General features: G+C 47.3%; 1 protein-coding gene across 1 annotated transcript in view; it reads right to left on the bottom strand.

Moving 5' to 3' along the window:
• Positions 1 to 502: 502 nt before the first annotated feature.
• EPAS1 (endothelial PAS domain protein 1) overlaps positions 503 to 19,580 on the bottom strand; it is a 126,740-nt gene continuing 107,662 nt past the window's right edge. The window contains exons 8-17 of the mRNA XM_007944420.1: positions 17,147 to 17,253; positions 11,158 to 11,305; positions 10,266 to 10,480; positions 8,526 to 8,713; positions 7,818 to 7,928; positions 5,525 to 6,015; positions 4,294 to 4,420; positions 3,911 to 4,025; positions 3,441 to 3,614; positions 503 to 654 (exon numbers count right to left, since the gene is read on the bottom strand). Coding sequence (XP_007942611.1) covers positions 503 to 654; positions 3,441 to 3,614; positions 3,911 to 4,025; positions 4,294 to 4,420; positions 5,525 to 6,015; positions 7,818 to 7,928; positions 8,526 to 8,713; positions 10,266 to 10,480; positions 11,158 to 11,305; positions 17,147 to 17,253 — 1,828 coding nt within the window. The remainder of the gene's footprint in view (positions 655 to 3,440; positions 3,615 to 3,910; positions 4,026 to 4,293; positions 4,421 to 5,524; positions 6,016 to 7,817; positions 7,929 to 8,525; positions 8,714 to 10,265; positions 10,481 to 11,157; positions 11,306 to 17,146; positions 17,254 to 19,580) is intronic.

Raw genomic sequence — 19,580 nt, 5'->3', positions numbered from 1 at the left:
CACTGCGATGATTAGGTTTTAAAAAGGAAAAGGGCTTTGGGAAGGAAAGGCCACAGATCAAGTTTGGAAGGCAAAATCATTTTTTGTTTCTCTTTGGCAACAACAACAAGTCTTTTGTGTTAAATGAAGCCAAAGCTTTCCTGACAGGAGAACAAACATAAACCAAACTTGTTAGATATTGTGGGAGTAGGGGCAGACCTATAGAAAACATAAATTAGAAGTAATTGAAGGTGGGGAAAGAAAAATCTTATAAAACTAAAGAACATTTTCATTGACAGAGCAAAATGTAGCAGGTATAACAACTGTATATTTTTAAAACATGGATAATAAAGTGAGCATCTTCAGAAAAAAGGCCACTACTTGGTGACCTGGGCGAGTTTGCAGTTAAGTACATCTTGTAAAAAGTGTGTTGGTGTTAGAAATATCTAGTTGCAAAAATAGACTTAGAGAGTGAAGCTGGCGGGCGGCGTGGCAGGGGCCTGCCGAGGGGGGAGGCCCTGGCTCAGGTGGCCTGGTCCAGGGCTCTGAGGAGGTCCCCTCCTTGCAGGAGCGTGGAGCTTCCGGGCACAGGAACATTCACCTCACAGTCATATCTGGTCAATTCAGGCAGCATATAGGGCTCAAATGAGGGCCCGAGCAGCCGGCTGGCCATCCCTGAAAGAAAAAAAAATGGCACCATATTTTAAAAGCCCTAAATGGAATGTTCGGGGAAGTGTCTAATTCTATAAGAAGCTAACAGGGATGAAATAGGCACAGGGGAAGGAAAGATGCATTTCCTGTTTCAGTGACAGAAGAGTATGGGTAGGCCAGCCCTAATCTCACTCCGTTCCCAGTGACCTACTCCCAGCTCAGAGGATGCACTCAGCAGCACAATGTGTCTGTCTCAAGACTCAGCTCAGCAGGTGAGTGCTGAGACCCAAGTCAGAGATGAAGTGTGTGATGAAGACAGCGGGCAGCAGAGACAGAATTCAGGAAGAGGGAGGCGGGTGTGGAATGAAGTCCCCATGATAGCTTCCTGGACTGGGGGAATGAGGGAACCCAAGTATATGGGCAAGGCTGGGGTGGCTGAACACCTGCACATCCATGCCCTGGCAGCAGGGAGACACACTGAGTGGAGAGAGGGAAATCTGAATCATCATGCACATGCACATGTGCACACACACAAACATGTGCACACGCACGTATGTACACACAGACACATGCAGATACATACACACGCCTGTGTCCTTCTCTGTAATTCACAGCCCTGATAATCCAGTCAGGATCGCTAACCGTGGCAGGCCTCCCTCCTCACCCCTGGGCCACCCTAGACACAGAGAGGGACAAAGGGGAAACTCCCAGCTGTCAAACCTGCCATTTCCCAGGAAAGGAGGTGTCAGCCTGTGGACACCGCCCTACCTGGCCCTCCTCCAGGAGGAAGGAGGACTGGATAGTCTGGAAGCTCTTCATTTTTGCTCCTCTAAATTGAGGGGCTGCTCTCCTTTCCCTGGCCTTCATATGCAAAGCCTCATCCCCCAGTGCCCTCTCCCTCCCGACCCAGACTCTTGCCAGCCTATGCCTGCCTGCTTCCCTCAGCCACACTCACATGGAGGGCAGAGGCTGGTCTCATGCCTCTCTGAAGTCCTCACAGTATCATGGATACTTACTCTTTCTCATTGTCCCCCTTTTACTCTTGGTCAGAAATGAGTTGAGAAGAATATGACTTTCCCTTGATTTCAAGGAAACTCAAACAGTTCATGACAGGAATACTAAGGCTGGCTACCATTTATTGAGCACCGATTTATACTAGTCACCAAACTCAACACTTCACATGCAAATTTCTCATTTAAGCTTTCTGACTTGCTCAGTCATCCAGTTAGTAAATAGCAGAGCTTGAATTTAAACCCAGAGCTGCCTGCTGGCTCTAAAGACTGGACTCTTAATCGCTGGACTATAATTTGCCCCAAACTCCATTGCTGAGGAAATCATCCTAGTTCAGGACAAAGTCTGGAATATTTTTTCAAAATCATGAATTATGTTGATGCCAAAACCTTTCCACAGAGACAACTATATTTAGCAAGATGGTAAGAGCTGAAGACAGATAGGGTAGAGGGCAGGGATCAGGTGACTACAGAGCAACACTCTCAAAAAAGAGTCCCACAGGATAGGTCCCCAAGCCCCCAAGAGCTCACCAGGCCACCCTCCTAGAAGCATGTTCTTTGTGAATGTCTTGAACTCAGAATGATGCCCCAAGTATGTTCATGAGGCATGAGGCATATGGCAACATGAAGAACTGAGTCAAAGAAACAAGCTCCTGGACTCAGGGTGGAGAGAACCCTGGATGTCTTCTGCCCACTGGCGCGCTGTTGGCAGATGGCCTGCCAACCTCTGCTGCAATACTGTCAGGAGAGGAGAGCTTGCCCAGCCCAAGGTGGCCGCCTCTCCCTGGCAGCAAGCTCTTCCTTGCACTCACCCTTGTGATGTCCCTCTCCTGGCCCTCGCCTCTCCCACTCTCCACTCTCCTCCACTCTTTCTTCTCTTTCAACTGTCCCGCACACACCCATACTGCAGCTTCAGCCCTCCCACAGTCCCTCCTATCCTCCTTGTTCTTCTAAAAACACTCCTTTCAGTCAATAGCCTTAGTTTCCAGAATGGTGCAGCCTTCTAGATGTGGCCAAACAAGTCCCCAATTCTCTGGGATCTACATTTTCTGCTCTCCTTCTCTAGCCTGAGTTTGTATTTTGGGTATGTAGCCATGTCTTGATCTCCCCCTCCCAGTGGGACCTGATCACTGAGCGCTCAGCAGGACCTTGTGGAGTTATTACATAATCAGGTGACAGGGAACCTGGAGGGGAAGACCAGTTGTTGAGTCAATTCTGACTCACGGCAACCCCATATGTCAGTGAAGAGCTGTGCTCCAAAGGGTTTCAGTGGCTCATTTTTCAGTGGGAGATCACCAAGCCTTTCTTCCAAGGCACCTCTGGGTGCATTGAAACTTTCAGTTGGCAGCCAAGCGAGTTAACCATTTGTACTACCCAGGTGCTCCAAAAACAAAACAGCTCTATCAAATTCTCATTTTAGTAGGGGGTCTGAGCCCTGGGAAAGCAGTTCTTTTCCCAAGTCATTGCTGAGCACTTCCCTGTACCAGGTGAGGTCCACGCAGGATGGGAGGAGAGGTGGGCTGCTGCCAAGGAGCCGAGCACCGAGCACCGCCACAGAGTTTCCATGTAAAGTACCTAGTGGGGGACCTGGGTGTAGCAGGGACTCAATGAAGGCAGTTTTTGAAATCTCTGATGCTTTTCTAAGTGCTAGGTAATTTTTCTCTTCTTCAAGCCAAATCAGGCAAGGTTACCAAACTCCTGCTATGTGAGGGCAGCTGGCCTGTCCCATCTCCCCAGCCCCTCAGGCCTCCCACACTCATCAGACCTTGGGATGGGGCTCCAGTTCCCGTGTACACCCACCTGACACCTTGTGAGCTGCTGGCAGGCTGTAGTCCTGGTATGGGGAGGCGTAACACTGTGGGGAAAACCCATTTTTGATGTTCTCCCCAGGGCTCATGGCTGATGGTGGCTGTGGTGGTGGCAGGTGTCTCAGGGGCTGGCTTAGGCCCCTCATAGGGTTTTGGGGAAACTCATCTGAAAGACCAAAGCCAAAGAATGAGGGTAGTGCCGGCACTGGCCAGCCTTCCTCCTCAGCGCATGCCCCCTTCCTTTTCAAAAGGCCTTAGAGCCATCAGCACTAGAGTCAGGTCCTGGGACCTTGGAGCCCAGAGATTTCTGACAGCATAATTTAAACCAGGAAGGGGGCAGCTGTGTGTATAGAAGGTGGGGCAGAGAACACTGCTCCTTTTGGATAAGGGAGAAACCAAGACTCAGTGAGGTTGGAAGCTGGTGTACCCCCAGGAAGCCCAGGGCTGCTCCCTGCTGCTCACCATTGGGTATGTTTGCTCTCAGTGGCTTGTCTGACATCAAGGGGCAGTTTCCTCCCCTGAGGCTCTTCATCCGTTTCCACATCAAATGTGAAGCACTGCCATCTGGCGGGTCCCCCTGGGTGTGGGAAGGGCAGATGTAGAAGGGAGAGAACCAGAGAACCAGGTTCCTGTGGTGAGCAGCTGTGCCCACAGTGAGCCTGGCTGCTCGCTCCTTAGAAAGGGCCACATCCCGCCCTCCCTGTTGCCCCAAGTGGGCACACTGAGCTCCTCACAGCCAGTATTCAAACATCCCATCGGCCTGGATCTGTGCTTTCAGCAGACTCCCGCCTAGGGCCGAGGGCCATGAGGGAACCCACAGCAGTGCCAGTTGAGAAGTGGCTCACCCTGCTCATGTCTTGGAAGGCTTGTTCCTCAAACTCCAGCTGTCGCTTCAGCTTTAGCTTGTTGGAGAGGGCTACCATGGCTGGGCTCATCACATCTGGGCCCCGAGCCCCGAACCCCTTTGCAGACCTGCTGAGCCCAAGAAAGTGGGCCGTGAGGGAGTCTGGAGACCACACCACCCTATGCCTTTCTTGGATCTCAGAGGACCCTTCCTAATATTGATGGCTGTGATACCTCTAAGACAACACGGCAGAATCTCAGAGGACAGGTGATGGGCACATGGGCTTGAGCTGTGCCTCTGCCCCCTTGCTCAGTTTCCTCCACTTGATGATATGTTAAACAATTTGTCATCATCACCACCCATCCTTGCCCAACCAGTGTGCCCATGCAGCCTGTGGTTTTGGCTACACTGGTGGCTGCCCAGGCAAGGTGATTTCAGTCCATAGGAGAGTTTCATCTGCCCCCCACCCCCTGCTCTCTCTCCCCTGTCCTGAACTACTCCCCTTCCCTTTGTTCCTCTGTTAATAATTGTACCTGAAGACCAATTAGGGTTCTTGTTAAAGGGCAAGAGCCCCTAAGAAGAATAACCAATGAGCCTGGGAGCTAGAATTCACATACCAACCATTAGGACTGCCCTGCTACTCCAAGCTTACATCAATTCTCAGCTGGTCAGAATGGATCATGCTGGGGAGACTAGAAGGAGCCAAGGGAAGACAGGAAAGGGAAGGCAATTGGGACTGAGTGCCACCCAGGGAGGCTGCTATGCTGGGGATCCTGGGCAGCTGAAGGGCAAGGAAATGGATGTGAATGCTTCCACTTTTCTCATCCAGGACTCCATGAGAGAACTGGGGATAGTCACTCAAATACTTTGCTATATTCTGTGGTTTGGCTGATGAACCCTGGACAAGACAGACACTTGAAGGTGTCATCTGGATGGAGACACCAGTGTTCAAGGTCTTGGATAAGCCACCTCCTCCCTTCTATATTCAGTCTGCTCTTGATCTCTAGCCCTGATAAAAGCTCGTCTCATATACTTCAAGGTGATATCCCTAAGCCTGAGCTCTTGGCATGGAAAGATGGGCTTTCAGAAAATCTGAAAGCCATGGAGTGGGAGATGAGGGGATGGGGGAAGGGAACTTTTTGGGGCCCCAGAAACCTCACGGTATATGTCTATCTGTCCCTTCCTGTTCAGCACAGCCCCTTTGGATGCAACCAAGTATCTCTGTTACTCACCTCTTCTTGAACATGGACAGATGAGGTGAGGTGACAGGGGGCCCCAGCGGCAATGTCCCCAAGGACTCAGTATGCTGATCTCCAACAGGCCACTTCGTGGGCCCAAAGTGTAATGGTGGATCAGGAGGCCACTGTGTATTGTACCTGCCCCCCATGGAGGAGAGAGGGGTGCTGGCTTGGCCACAGCATGGTGGCAGGGACGCCTTGCTCCCACCACCAAAGAAGATGGAGGACATGGGCCGGTGCTCGGGCTCTGTCTTCTTGCTTTCCAGTGGCTGCTGATACTTGTCCAGGAGGAAGGGGCTCTGAGAGGCCATTGGGGCCAGGGGCTGGAAGATGTTTGTCATGGTGCTGAAGCAGTGCTGAGGGTTAGACTGGGGGTTCTCCGGCAGGAGCCGCTCCTCTGGGCAGATGGGGCTTAGCTGAAAGTCTTCTCCATCCATGGGGATGTAGGGAGCCAGAGTCTCCAAGTCAAGCTCATTGAAATCAGTCTGAGTAAGAAGAGAGAAAGCAAAGAGGTGGTGCAGGGCAGAGACTAAGTGGTTGGTGCAGCCTCACAGACACTGTTCTAGCTCAGCCCCTCATCCCTTGTAGGCACTGCCAGTGTCAAGCTTCTAAGCACAGCTTCAGTAGCGTCACTCTCCAGCTCAAACACCCTCACTGGCTCCCTGAACCAAACCCAAACCAAACCTGTTGCCATCTAGCCAACTCCGACTCATGGTAACCTCATGGGTCACAGAGTAGAACTGCTTCACAGGGTTTTCTTGGCTCTCATCTTTACAGAAGCAGATCACTGGGCTTTTCTTCCACAGTGTCACTGGGTGGGTGTCAACCACAAACCTTTAGGTTAGTAGTCAAGGACAAAGAATTACCTAGGGACCTGCAGGGGCTCTTTACAGCCTGCCAAAAAGTTCAGACTTGTCCATGTGAGGTTTTCCCGCACACGCTATCCTTATCCTTCCTATGCACTTTATCTCCTCTTCATCCTATGCCATGGATCTCCATGCTCCACTCAGTCACCCCCTCCACTCACCACACTGAGGTCCCCCCACCCCAACCCAGCCTGAAATGCTCTCTTCTCTCCTCCTAACTGCCTAAACCCCCCATCTCTCTCACAGCCCAGCAAGCTCACCTCTTCCATAAAGCCACCCAGGCCTACTGTAGCTTGCGGTGACTCCTCCTCTCCCTGCCCTCCTATAGCACTCCGGCCTATGGGCCACACTTTAGCTCCTTGGGAGCAAAGGCCCTTTCCCTCATCTCTTTCACTTTCCCTGGCACGGGTGTAAGCATATAGTTAAGTGTCCAGGGTGTATCTGTGAGCTGAGTGTGGGGTAGGAGCCAAGTCACAGTGGGAGAGGGACTTTTGGAGGTTATTCCCTAGGTTCCTGGTACATGCTGGATCCTATAGGGAATACTCTCAGGCAGAAGTAGAAAAAAACAGTTTCTACCTTCAGAGAATTATAGCCTTACTGGGGATAGAAGGGGTATGCTACAGCTTATTAATGATGAGAACTACAGGAAAGCTTAAAGAACAGAAGCAGATGGTTATAATTAAGTACTAAGTAATATATCCTTTAGGAGTTCGGAGGACAGAAAGGGAGATGTGAAGAGCTGAAATAGGGAAAGTTATGCAGAATAGCTGGAACTTGTGCCAGGCAGGATAAATATCCAAACTGAGGAACAAGAGAGAAATTTGGGTGAATAATCCAGATTAAGATGAATGTGGAATTTATGGTGTTTTCTTGGGCTTTATGAAACCCACCATTTCATCCCTGTTGAACAATTTTTCTAAGAACACTTGGCCTATGTAATAATAAATATGCTTCTGAAAAATTGTATGTAAACGAGAATTGTCAGTCAAATATCATTTTAAAAATGTACAAAAAATATGATTATTTCAAAGAATCTTAAGATGAATATATCTGTGAAAGGAGTAATTTTCCTCTGTTTTATAAACCTGGGCATGTTCCTTATGCATAGGGCTTCTTCCTTAAAGAATGGTTGCGCTGTGGTTTTGCTTGTCATATGTTCTAAGAAAGCTATCCAAGTAAGTGGCAGATAAATAAGTGAAGAGGTGAGAATGTAAGTGCTGGAGGTGACCTGGGTAAAGCAGAGGGCAGAAGTGGGAGAAGGACATGACCATAGGTTCCATGTCTCTGCACCCTCTCCCATTTGAGAAACCAGGACCTTGGCCAAGCACTGCAACAAAGGGATGTAAGAATGGACATGAATCTTTATCACTCACCAGGTGGCAGGCACACCACACACCCCCAGCTTCTCCATGGCCACCTACCTGGGTGTTGCACTGATCCTTTGCTTCAGTGTCCATGGCAAAGAGCTTCTCGATCACTCCAATCTTCAGATCATCATCCAGAGATGTGTAATAGTCTCCAGGGCTGCTGGGCTGGGGGCCAGGAAGGAAGAGGACCAAGTCAAGGACAGGATATGGCACTGGTCTCCCTAGGAGGCCAATGTGGAAGGATCCCACAAATTCAATTCTACCCATTCCACTGAACAAGTATTTATAGACGGGGTCACAATATATGAGCTGTGTGAATTAGGTCAACTCATCACCTTCTCTGAACTTCCCTTTCCTCATCATAAAATGAGACTAATGAGACTTCACAAGTTGTCTTGAGCAAACAAGCTAAAGGCTGTGGCTGGCAGGGCTCTGAAAACTATACAGCTCTTGCCCTGTGCAGACCAATTGTTGCTCTGCACAAGGACTGAGGTAGGGGCTCAAAGCTGTGGGGGACTCAGCCCCTGTCTTCAAGTAATTTATCATTTCAGTGGGGTGGGAGATGGTAATAAAAGTACGCAAACAACTCTAACACTGGGCAAGGGGGCACAGTCACCCTACGTATGACCTGTGATGGCTTGAAGAGGTGAAGGAAAACAGTATTTCTGTCTGGACTGACCCTTTAGCCAGACCCAGAGGAAGCCAGGAGGCGCCTGCCCTCTCCTCAGCCCCACCCACAGTACTGGCCTAAAGGCAGCTTACCGTGGAGCAGCCACTGCTGCTGGTAGCACTGGGAGTGGTGCTGCCTGGGGCGGCTTCCTGGGGCACAGTGAAGGCGGGCAGGCTTCCCGCCTCTCTCCGGGTGCTGTGGCTCAACTCCCCAGCCCACGGCTGACTTGGGGGCAGGATAGCCTTGCTGTAGGCTGGGGACTCCTCAAAGTTCTGGTTCCCTGTGGAGAAATGGGCCTGATTTGGTTAACACCTATAACCACTGGGTGCACCCCAGGACAGAGAGAGCTCAAAGGGTGCCCAAAGGGCCCTAGAAGGGTTAAGCCCTTGCACTCTGAGGCTTAGCTGGGACAAATGGGCTATTAACTGGGGCTAACATTCCATTTGGAGAGTCTGGGTGGCACAAAGTATTATGAAGCTCAGCTGCTAACTAAAAGGTTGGAGGCTGAAGTCCACCCAGAGGTGCCTCAGGAGAAAGCTTGGTTATCTGCTTTCAAAAGATCACGGCCATTGAAAACCCCATGGAGCACACTCTACTCTGACACACGTGGGGCCACCATGAAATAAGTTGGAGCTGACTCAGCAGCAAGTGGTTATCAGTGCTATAATTCCACCTATAGATTCCTTTTCAAGGGAACACCCTCCTATGGCATTTAACTTCCAGAGACTAAATGTATCAGGGGCTGCTTGTTCTTCACAGACAAGCAATCCAAAATGTAAATGAGAAGGTTGTTGTTGTTGTTATTTGCCTCGAGTCAGCCCTGACTCAGCGACCCCTCCTTGGGTTTGCCAGGCAGTATCACTAGGAAGTAGATTGCCCAACCTTCCTTCCGAGGAGTGGCTGGTGGGTTTGAACCGCCAGCCTTCTGGTTAGCACTCAAGTGCCTTAGGCACTATGCTACCAGAGGGAAGAGAATTAGGCAATTTGCCTCAGTGCTACTGCAAAACAGGGAAGTTGCAAGACATCTTTTCTAAGGGCCTTCTGCCCTTTTGGAATCTCTAAAATTGTGATTTTCAAGTGGCCTCTCAAGAACACTAGTGAAGGCCAACATGTAAGGTGGGTCAGTCAGGGTAAGCAGAGATGGGTAAAGCTATTGTTCCAGTAGCCATTGCAGGGCTGGGGAAGGGGTGGCATGGAGGGGGCTTCCCAGGGCATACATCATGTTTCCAGAATGGGAATGGAAGAAAGTGCTGAAAACTCTGCCTTGGGCCCCAGTGATCTCTGTACCCAGAGAGGTGGGCACATGTCTTATGGAAACAGTGTATTTGAGAGCTTCATCCTGAATCTGAATCTTCTCTGTGTTCATGCTATTGAAATGATTCCCCTCAGCATTATTTCAACTTATCCCTCTACCTAAAAATACTCTATTTATCCTTCAAGACCCAGGTGGAATCTGCCCTCTCTTCTGTGAAAGCATCCCAGTGTGTTTGTTCCAGATCTTGACACCCCCCACCTCCTGCACCCACATCCTCAAACTCTCACTGCCTGTGGTAGAGAATCAACTCTTCAAACACCTTCCTCTCACAACCCACCTGGCTCAGCAAGCTATGAAGTCAGACATAGGACAGCCTTATTCAGTGGCAGTTATATATGACATTCTTTTTTGCCCACCACAAAATCTGGCCACTCTGTGGCCTAATAGATGATAAGCAAGACTCAGGGAAGGGGTAGCTCTGATTAAGGAAAAACTGTAGCAGGAGGCCTGTTATGATAAGAACTGCCTCCACCCCAATAGGATGCCACTGGCCCCCACTCAGGTAAGAATCACCCACCGAAATCCAAGGAAATGATGGCATCTCCTGCAGTGGGGGCCAGCTGGGCCAGCTCTTCGGGCTCCTCCTTCAGCTTGGTGAACAGGAAGTTGCTCTTCTCAGACACGGGCACCTCATCACTATTGTCAAAGATGCTGTTCATGGTCATCAGGTGGGGCTTGAACAGGGATTCAGTCTGGTCCATGGAGAATACCACATCGTTCTTCTCAATCTCACTGATGGGATAAGAGGGTACTTCAGACCTTTCACATTTCCTAATAAATCCCGTTGCTTCCCCAGACTCATAGAAAACCTGACAGATAAGCCTCTCAGCCAAAATGATGGCTAGGGACACTGTGTGCCCAGAGCTACGCAGTATGTTTGTTGGCCATGTGGGTAGCGACAACTTCAGTGCCTTCTGAACACATATCTGCTTGGATGTGGTTTTTTTACTGTACTTGAGATGGGCATGTACAAGCAATGGGAGTGTTTTTGTCTTACCTTAGCAATGACTTTATCTGCCTTTCCTCCCAGGTGCTATATAGTAAAGATGCTACATTTTCTTTTCCCAGAAAGCTTTAGCAATTCTTTTCCCTTTTTCCCAGTCCAGAAAATTTTTGCCTACTGTGTGTTATCTGCCTTCCCATCTGGGGCATGGGATAAATGAGATAATGACAGGCAAGGGGAAGGGCAGGAAAAACACCATAAAAGGAGAGCCCAAGTACCCCACTGCTCCCAAAACACCCACGGAAGGTCCCCTGAGTCACACTGATTAGCACTGCAGAGCTCCTAGATGGGGACGAGTCCAGAGTTCTGAGAGGCCTGGTTTCCCTGGGCCTGTATCCTCAGTCTGCAAAGCTGGGCACTCTACCCCATCTCCAGTCACAGGCCCACCAGCCCTCGCTGTGCTCACCTTAGGACATAGTTGACACACATGATGCACTGAGGCTGAAGGTTGCGGGGGTTGTAAATGACTGTCCCCTGGGTCTCCAGCCACACATAGCCCCCGTGCTTTGCGAGCATCCGGTACTGGCCACTCACCACTTGACCCTTGGTGCACACTAGGGGAGGAGAAATAGATCCACAGGTCAGAGAGCTGGGTGAGTAGAGTGTACCGCAGGGCAGGGAGACCCCCTTGGGAGTAGTCCAGGGGAGAACTGCCAGGACCGGGTACAAGGACATTGAGGACTGGGGAAGGGAGCTTAGAGATCACCTCACCCAATCCTTCACTTTAAATACAGGGAAAGGAGGTCCAGAGAAGTTAAATGGCTTGCCCATGGCCTATCAGTGAGGGAGGGGCCCACTACACTAGGCTGCTTTGCTGCTGACCCATCACCAATCCCCTGACAATTATCCTCATCTACCAGCTCAGATGTAAGTGGAGAGAGCAATGCCTCATTTGGCAAATGCTCCAGGGAATGGACACTTGCAAGTAGCTTGGAGAAAGCCTGCCTTCCTCCGACTCACCACACATATTCTGCTTGTTCAATAAAATCAGGTTTGCTTTTTTTTCCCCTTTTAAAATCTATATTCCTGATTTTTCTAGGTCATCTATCAGGCCCGGCACCTTTGAGGCCATGGAAGATTTGTGATCCACACCAAAGGCAGAGGCAACAGCCTCCTGCCCATCTTCCCACCCCCACCCCCACCCAAGCTGGAGTTGAGGAAGGACTGAGGTCCCAGCAGCCTACATATAGCCTCTTCATAAGCTGTGACAGGCCCTTCATGTTCCTTCTCCCAGCTCCCCAGCTAGACTGCCTGCTTATGACTTCTTTGGCTTTCCAGATTGTTCTAAATGTTCTCCCACTAGGGAAAGGGGTTCCATATCCTGGAGTGCCCTCTTCTCCAGCCCAAAATACTCGATCTGCTGCTCCCACTCAATATGAATAAATACACTCCTTTGAATTTAAGTCTACTAATGTAAGGAGCTCTGGTGGCGTAGTGCCTAAGGCACTTGTCTTCTAACCAGAAGGCTGGTGGTTCAAACCCACCAACCACTCCTTGGAAGGAAGGTTGAGTAATCTACTTCCTTAGTGATACTGCCTCAGAAACCCAAGGAGCGATCGCTATAAGTCAGGTCCGACTTGATGGCATATGACAACAACAACAACATTAGGATATCTGGTAGTTTCCCGATTTGCCCATTTCTGTTCATTCCATGGCAATTCCTTCCTCAGAACTCTGATTCAGAAGCCCTTTAATCAAGGAGAACTGGGAAGTGGCATGGTGGAAAGATTAGGTACTCTTGCTAGCTTGGGGACTCTGGGAAAGGAATAATCCTTCTTGGTTTTGGTCTCCTCATTGCAAAATGGGATGGTGATTAATAACCAGAGTAATGATAATAATTATCATTAGCTATCCAATATACTGCATCAGTTTGTAGTGAGGATTCAAGGTGCCTCTTGGCTTATCAGGTACACAGATGTTGACTAAATATCACTGATGAATGCTAATGCTGTTAAGGAAAAGCCATGTTTTCTTCAAAGTAACTAATATGTATACTGCCCAGGCCTTCTCAGGGACAGTATTACATGGTTGTAGTTGATGTTGTGAAGGGCCTTGTGGGATAATATCCATGTTTTCTGTAAACCCAGAGTCTCCCCAGTTCTCCTGGTAGGTCCTTGGGCCACAGGCCACTGCCCCCTCTGCCACTTGTGTGTGGTTAAGGACTACAGTTTGGTTCACGTTAATGCTGTTAGTAATCCTTTACTTGTTTGTGTGATACATTTTTCCCTCTTCCCAAATTGATCAAGCACCTCAAGGTGTAGGACCTACTGTAATGTATATTTATATAGTGCTTTGAAGGGTTCACAGCTATCTCACAGAATTCATTTCCATAAAGCAATAAAAACAGCAGCTGGCACATAAAAGCACTCTGTATATTATCATACCTCATTTAATATGTAACAACACCATGAAGTATCTATTCTTATTCCCATTTTAAATCTGAAGAAACTAAGGCTTAAGACTATTAGTGATTTTCTGAGAGACCCCCTTTTAGTGAAAATAGTAGATGGATTTATAGTCTGAATTAAAGACTTCTGTCTAAGCCTTTTTTTGTTGGCTTGTTTTTTGTCAAAAAAAAAAAAAAAAGCCCAACAACTTAATTTAGGTCTAATTTATATTCAATAAAAATGCACTCATTTTAAGAGTACAGACCAATGAACTGTGACAAATGTATGCACCCATGTCACACTATCACCAGAATCAAGGTAAGAACTTTCCTGTCACCCTCAAACTTCCTTATACCTCTTCCTAGTCAATCCCCATGCCCACTCCTGCCCCAGCAACTGCTGATCTGTTTTCTGTCACCAGATATTGAAATAGTCTTTTCTAAGTTTTTGTGTAAGTAGAATCATACAGTATGTACTCTTTTGTGTCTGCTTTCTTTTCACTCAGCATAATGTTTTTGAGATTCATCACATTGTTGTATCTCTTTTTAGTGTGTCCCTCTTTATTCCATTTAATGAATATATCAGAATTAGTTTATCCTTTTGCCCACTGATGAATACTTGAGTTGTTTCCAGTTTAGGGTTATTATGAATAAAACTGCTATGAACCTTTGTGTACAAGTCTTTGCATAGACATATTTTCCCGTTTCTCTCAGATGTACCTAGGAGTCCAATTGCTGGGTTACATGCTTAGTATGTATTTACTTCCTAAGAAGTTGCCAAATTATTTTCCAAAGTGGTTGTATAATGCTAGCCTAACCTTTTTAGCAAAATTCTATGTTGCACAGAGGATAGCTATTATCTTCTTTTACCATGAGGAAACTAAGGCCAGAGGGGTTGTGACTTGCTTGCTGTCGCACAGAACAACAGTGACAGAGTCTGGGCAAGATGACAGGTCTTACGCCTCCTAGGTTAGCGCTCCCTTACTACATTCGCTTGAGCCACAGCACTGGGAAGAGTAAATTTGCTCTTGCTGCTGTCCTAAACAATCATGCACACCTTGGCCAAGAGAAACAGCTTTTGTCTTCCCTGTTCTGTTATTGGTCCCATCAAGGCTCCCTTGCCACGGTAAAATGATTCTTGCACAATTTCAAGTCCCTGGAGTTAACTTATTTAGATGGTTCTAATGCAGACCAAATTCAGGGCTCTAATTCTTGTTGATTAAACAGTACAGGGAGCAAAGGTTTTGACTCCATTTCTAGCGCTCACAGGCAAGGATCTGCTCTGTCAGTGGAATATAATTACACCAGCTTTCTAATCATCTGCTCATTAATGCCAGCCTTGGTGAGGGACCTGCTATTTCATAGATAGGCTTTTTATGGCTTTTAATCTTGTTTCCCTAAAAGCACATAATGTCCTCATACAACAAAGAGAAGCTGAGCACCCCCACCTCATGAAAGTAACAATGCATAAATAACAAATCCATTTGAAGATGATGGCTTTCAATTAACTAAGTCTGGTTTGAGGACTGAGCTTCCCCAGTCATTTCAATGTTAAACGTTTACAGGCTGAGACACGCGCATACATGTGTGAATTCAGGACACCTGTGTGTAGATCTGGACCAGCCTCAAGCCTGGAACTACAATTACTCTCTAGCATAAGTGTGAGTCTGTGTGCAACTTCATTTGCACAGACCCAAAGACAAATCCAAGAGAAAGAGAGAAACAGGAATAAGTGCTTCTTTATCAATTGACACTAACCCAGTTTCCAATTCATCCAGGCTTATCAAACCTTTGCTGGATTTTTCTGACTAGGTAGCAGGCTCTGAGCTCAGAGCTGCTTTACTGGCCTCCACTGGGGAAAGAAGACAGCTTGTGATTTCTATTGTGTTGTGAATTGCCTTTTAGAGTGTCTAATAATTAAATAGGACCTCTGGTGGCACAGTGATAAAGTACTTGGTGGCTAACTGAGGAGTTGGCAGCATGAAGCCATTCAGCAGTTCAGTGGGAGGAAAGACCTGATAATCTGCTCCTGTAAAGATTACAGCCTTGGAAACCCTCTGAAACAGTTCCACTCAGTCATAAAGATTGCTGAGTCAGAAGGCACACAACAACGATTAAACAGTCCCTAGGTGGCGGCTAACCTAAAGGTTCAAAGTTTCAGTATACCCAGAGGTGCCTCAGAAGAAAGGCCTGGCAATCTACTTCAGAAAAATCAGCCACTAAAAACCCTGTGGAGCACAGTTCTCACTCCCATGGTGTCACTGTGAGTCAAAATTGCCTCCATGGCAGAGAGCAAAGTGAGAAACTTCTCTGAGATATTATAAAGGACCATGTTACACTGTCAGATCAAACCCAAAAAACACAGTGAAGAGGCAAGGAACCAATGAGAAAGAAGATATAATTTCTTAAACCAAAATCCAAACCAAACTCATGGCCGTGGAGTCGGAACCAACTCATAGCGACCCCTCTGTGGGTTTCCAAGGTGGTATCACTATGGAAGTAGATTGCCCTATCTTCCTTCTGAGGAGTGGCTGGTGGGTTTGAACTGCCAGCCTTCTGGTTAGCAGTCAAGTGCCTTAGGCACTATGCCACCAGAGCTCCTTGGGATAGATGGATGGCTATAGGGACAGTGCACAAATAGATGCCCTTCCATTTTCTTCATTGCTATTTGCAGCCACAGCCAGTCCTGGAAGTCCAAGGCCAGCAAGGCCACTGTGGATCTTCTCAGACACCCACTTTCAAACCTTCTATAATCTTTTCAGCACCTCCTTCTGCACTACTGTGGGGATTTGTTTTGAAGCAGGATGTCGCAAATACTTTTTTGACACATAAGTTTATCATTCATTTAATATCTGCTCTGTACTAGACACCACGCTAGAAACTGAAGCTAATGGTGTGAGCTACTGTGCTCCCAAGGAGACCATAGTTTTCCTTTTTCCCTTCAGAAATAAGATCCTTTAGGGCAGGGATTAATCCTACCAATTTCTCTCTCCTCCAGTGGGCCAAGTACAAGGTTGTAGGTCCACAGACCTTGTATGCTCATGTGCTGTATGGATTAAATGAAACTGTCCCAGATCACCTGCAGGGAAGCCTGTAACGGCACGGCCAAGTGAAAGCTCTAGAACTACCCTGTTGGTACCCATCAACCACCTGTGGCTATTTAAATTTAATTAAAGTTAAAAATTTTTAAAAATTCAGTTCCTCAGTTATACTAGTTACATTTCAAGTACCAATGGCCACATGCAGATAACACAGATATAAAACATTTCTATCACTGCCAAAAGTTCTATTCGGCATCATTGCTCCAGAACTCTTTCATAACTTCGTTTCTTTCAAGCTAAAAAGCATGCACAGCTTCCATGTGCCATCACTGGTTGCTTAAAGATCCTCCCCTTCAACTGAGTTCCCTTGATCAAGCAGTAATTTCTTAGAGAACCATGGCCCACCTCTAATATACAGCACTAAATATCAACATATATCTATTCTTCCATCAAAGTGAAATATTAAGTTGGTGACATATAGTCTTCTCCTCTGCCTAGCCCAGTCCTATCCCATCCTACTCAAGTGTTCTATTATCTCCTTCCCTTAACTCCCCTTGTCCTCATCTTCTCTCAATGGATGCACTTGCATGTATAGCACATAACACAAGCTCATTATAGGTTGCCTTGTATTGCTCTCTACAATGTTGTTCCATATGCTTGTGCAGATTGTTCACTGCAAAGGTGCTTAGTGGGGGTGGTCCATGGAGATTGAGATCCAGCTCATTCCTATTCTCTAAGCCATGTGCATTGGTGGGGTGTGTTTGTGTGAAGAAGGGGTCCTCATTCTAATTTGCATGAAACAGTCCTGGTTCTCTAGCCATCATGAGGGTGTAAGTCTTCTCTGCCATACAAGATGGTGTCTCTGTAAAGGAAATAATAAGATCTTCTTCTGTCCTACCAATCACACCCCACTCAGGCCCAGATGCTATGGATACAGGGAGGCCACATGAGATGCCCCTAGAACTTACAGTTCTGGTGACTTTTGGTCATGTTCTCTGAATCCAATGCATGGTAGAACTCATAGGCTGAGCGGCCCAGCAGCTCCTCAGGGTGGTAACCAATTAGGTCTGTGATTCTGAATTTAAGGGGGGAAAAAAAAAACAAACAAGCAAGTAGAGATGAGATATCATATTAACCTGGTGTAGGATGTGGGCAGGGGCTCAAAAAGCTAACCCAAGAGGGTAAATCAGATGTACCCACTCAGATGAATGCACTCCAGAGTTCTGGTGGGGCCATTCATGCAATCAACTTCATGGTCAACCCACAGCTGTGGGCTCCACCTAAACCCCACTGTTCCTGCCCTTCCTGAAGTCATGCTTGGGGAGGAAGGAAAAACACTTATTCAGGGGACTTCCTTTCCACCTCAATGCACACATATGCCTATTCTCCAAGAGACTTAAAAATCACCTCCCTAAGTTTTGCAGACAAAGGAGATCCAGGGAGGGCAGACAATTTGCTTGATGTCCACACAAAGTGGCCCAGGACAGTGCAAGAATAAAAACTGGGGTCTCCTAATTACTATTATCTAGCTTAATCTAGTGGAAGGTGATATAAATGAAAAGGGAAAATGATGTGGCACCAAGTGGGGAAAAAAAATGTAGAGCTGGACCTTTGTCTCTATTAACCACAGAGTAAGCAGAGCCCTGGGCAGCGAGAACCCCATGTATGTTTAAGAATTCACTCCTGTGAATGCTTCCCTCAAATCTTGCCCATAATGTCAGATACCTCTTAGACATCAGGTGTGTCTCCCAGAGCTTCTCCTACTTGTCTCTCCCTATTTCAAGGAAAGGGGGAAGGGCAAGGGGTGCTGAGAGGAGGAAACATAAAACCATAGTCATAGAAATGTGTCTCCTCATCACCAGTAAAAAAAAATTTTAAAAAAACAATCCAGTTTGTCATCAAGTCGACACTGACTCATGGTGCCCCCTGTGTGTCAGAGTTGAACTGTGCTCTGCAGGGTTTCCAACGGCTGAGTTTTTGGAAGTAGATCTCCAGGCCTTTCTTCTGAGGTGCCTCTGGGTGGACTTGAACCTCCAACCTTTCAGTGCTAACTGAAAGCATGATAACCATTTGCACCACCCAAGGACTCCTCATTACACCCTCTGATAAATGGACAGCTCTGGAATAACTATCTTGGCTGTCCCAAATGTGGAGAATCAAGAAGAATCACTTAACACTCTTAGGGCCATTTGATCTGTCCTGGAATCATTAAATAAGCAAAATACCAAATTAGCTGCTTTCCCTACTATGTAAATATTATTTCAATTGGCATAATACCTAAGTATTATTTTTCAAAAATCTTTCTCTTACACATTTTTTTTCTAATGAATTCATTATCCTGTTTACTTTGCCTATCACAAGTTAGAAGTGAGGCTCTCTGTTCTCATCTCTACCAGCCCTATTTGAGAATGTGTGACTTTGGGCATGGGCCTGTCATTTACCCATGTCAGGATTAACAGATAGTATGGGCAAGAAAGCAGAAGCAGAAAGCAGAAGCAGTGGATCCTTGGTTTCCTGTCTCTACTCTCTCTCCCTCCTAACTGGTTAACTTGTATATGTCTGTCAGGTTAAACTATCCTAAAATATCACTTCCACCCCACCAGCTTCCCTTACTGCCAATCACATCAAGAGTAAACTCTACCTACATTCTAAATCACCCCATAATCTAGACTTCCAAGCAATCTGATTTTCCACTAATCTGCAGCATGTGTAGCGTGACCTCTTGTCCTGGCAGACCCCTCTCCTCACAGCTTCCCACACCTGGTAAACTCATTATTGCTGCAGAACTTGTGGGCCTTTTCTCCTCCCTGCTGCTTCAAGCCCTGACTACTGCAGGGCCAGCTCAAGCCCTCACCTTCTTCGGAGAGCCTTCTCTAATTCCTCCAGGTTTTGCCAATGTCTCCTTCTCATGAAGTCCTAATGAGTGTCACAATGTCATAGATAATTATGCATTTGTCTCTTCACCTCCTAGGTCGCCAACCCCTAAACTCAGGGGCTACTTTCTCCCTTTGTCTCCCCTACTACCAGGTGCTCAGCAAATACTTGAACAGCTGCTAGGTGGGCTGAGTTTTTCTTTGGACCCAAGGTACAACCAAGGTCCTGTCTATCCCAATGCTGCCAAGGGATAACTTTTGGGCACTAATGAGCTACTTTTCTTCCTAGAAAGTGATGGAGCTGTCAATGCATGCTAGCATGCTCACTCAGGCACACACACGGCCTTCAGCAGAAACCTCTCATGATACTCAATCTATCCTTTCTCTATTCTGTAAGGTTCCTGGTTTTGATGGGAAAGAGTCCAAGGAAGGGCAAGTTTTTGGCTTGGGTGAGACTAGGGACTAAAGCCCTTGTTAAAGAAGGGTAGTACAGCAGGGCCAAGCAACTTAAGCCTCAGTTCATTGAGCC

The sequence above is a fragment of the Orycteropus afer genome, unplaced genomic scaffold, assembly GCF_000298275.1.
Source record: "Orycteropus afer afer isolate SDZICR_OR568_19922 unplaced genomic scaffold, OryAfe1.0 scaffold00124, whole genome shotgun sequence".
Classification (NCBI taxonomy): domain Eukaryota; kingdom Metazoa; phylum Chordata; class Mammalia; order Tubulidentata; family Orycteropodidae; genus Orycteropus; species Orycteropus afer.
This window is presented reverse-complemented; position numbering and strand designations above follow the sequence as displayed.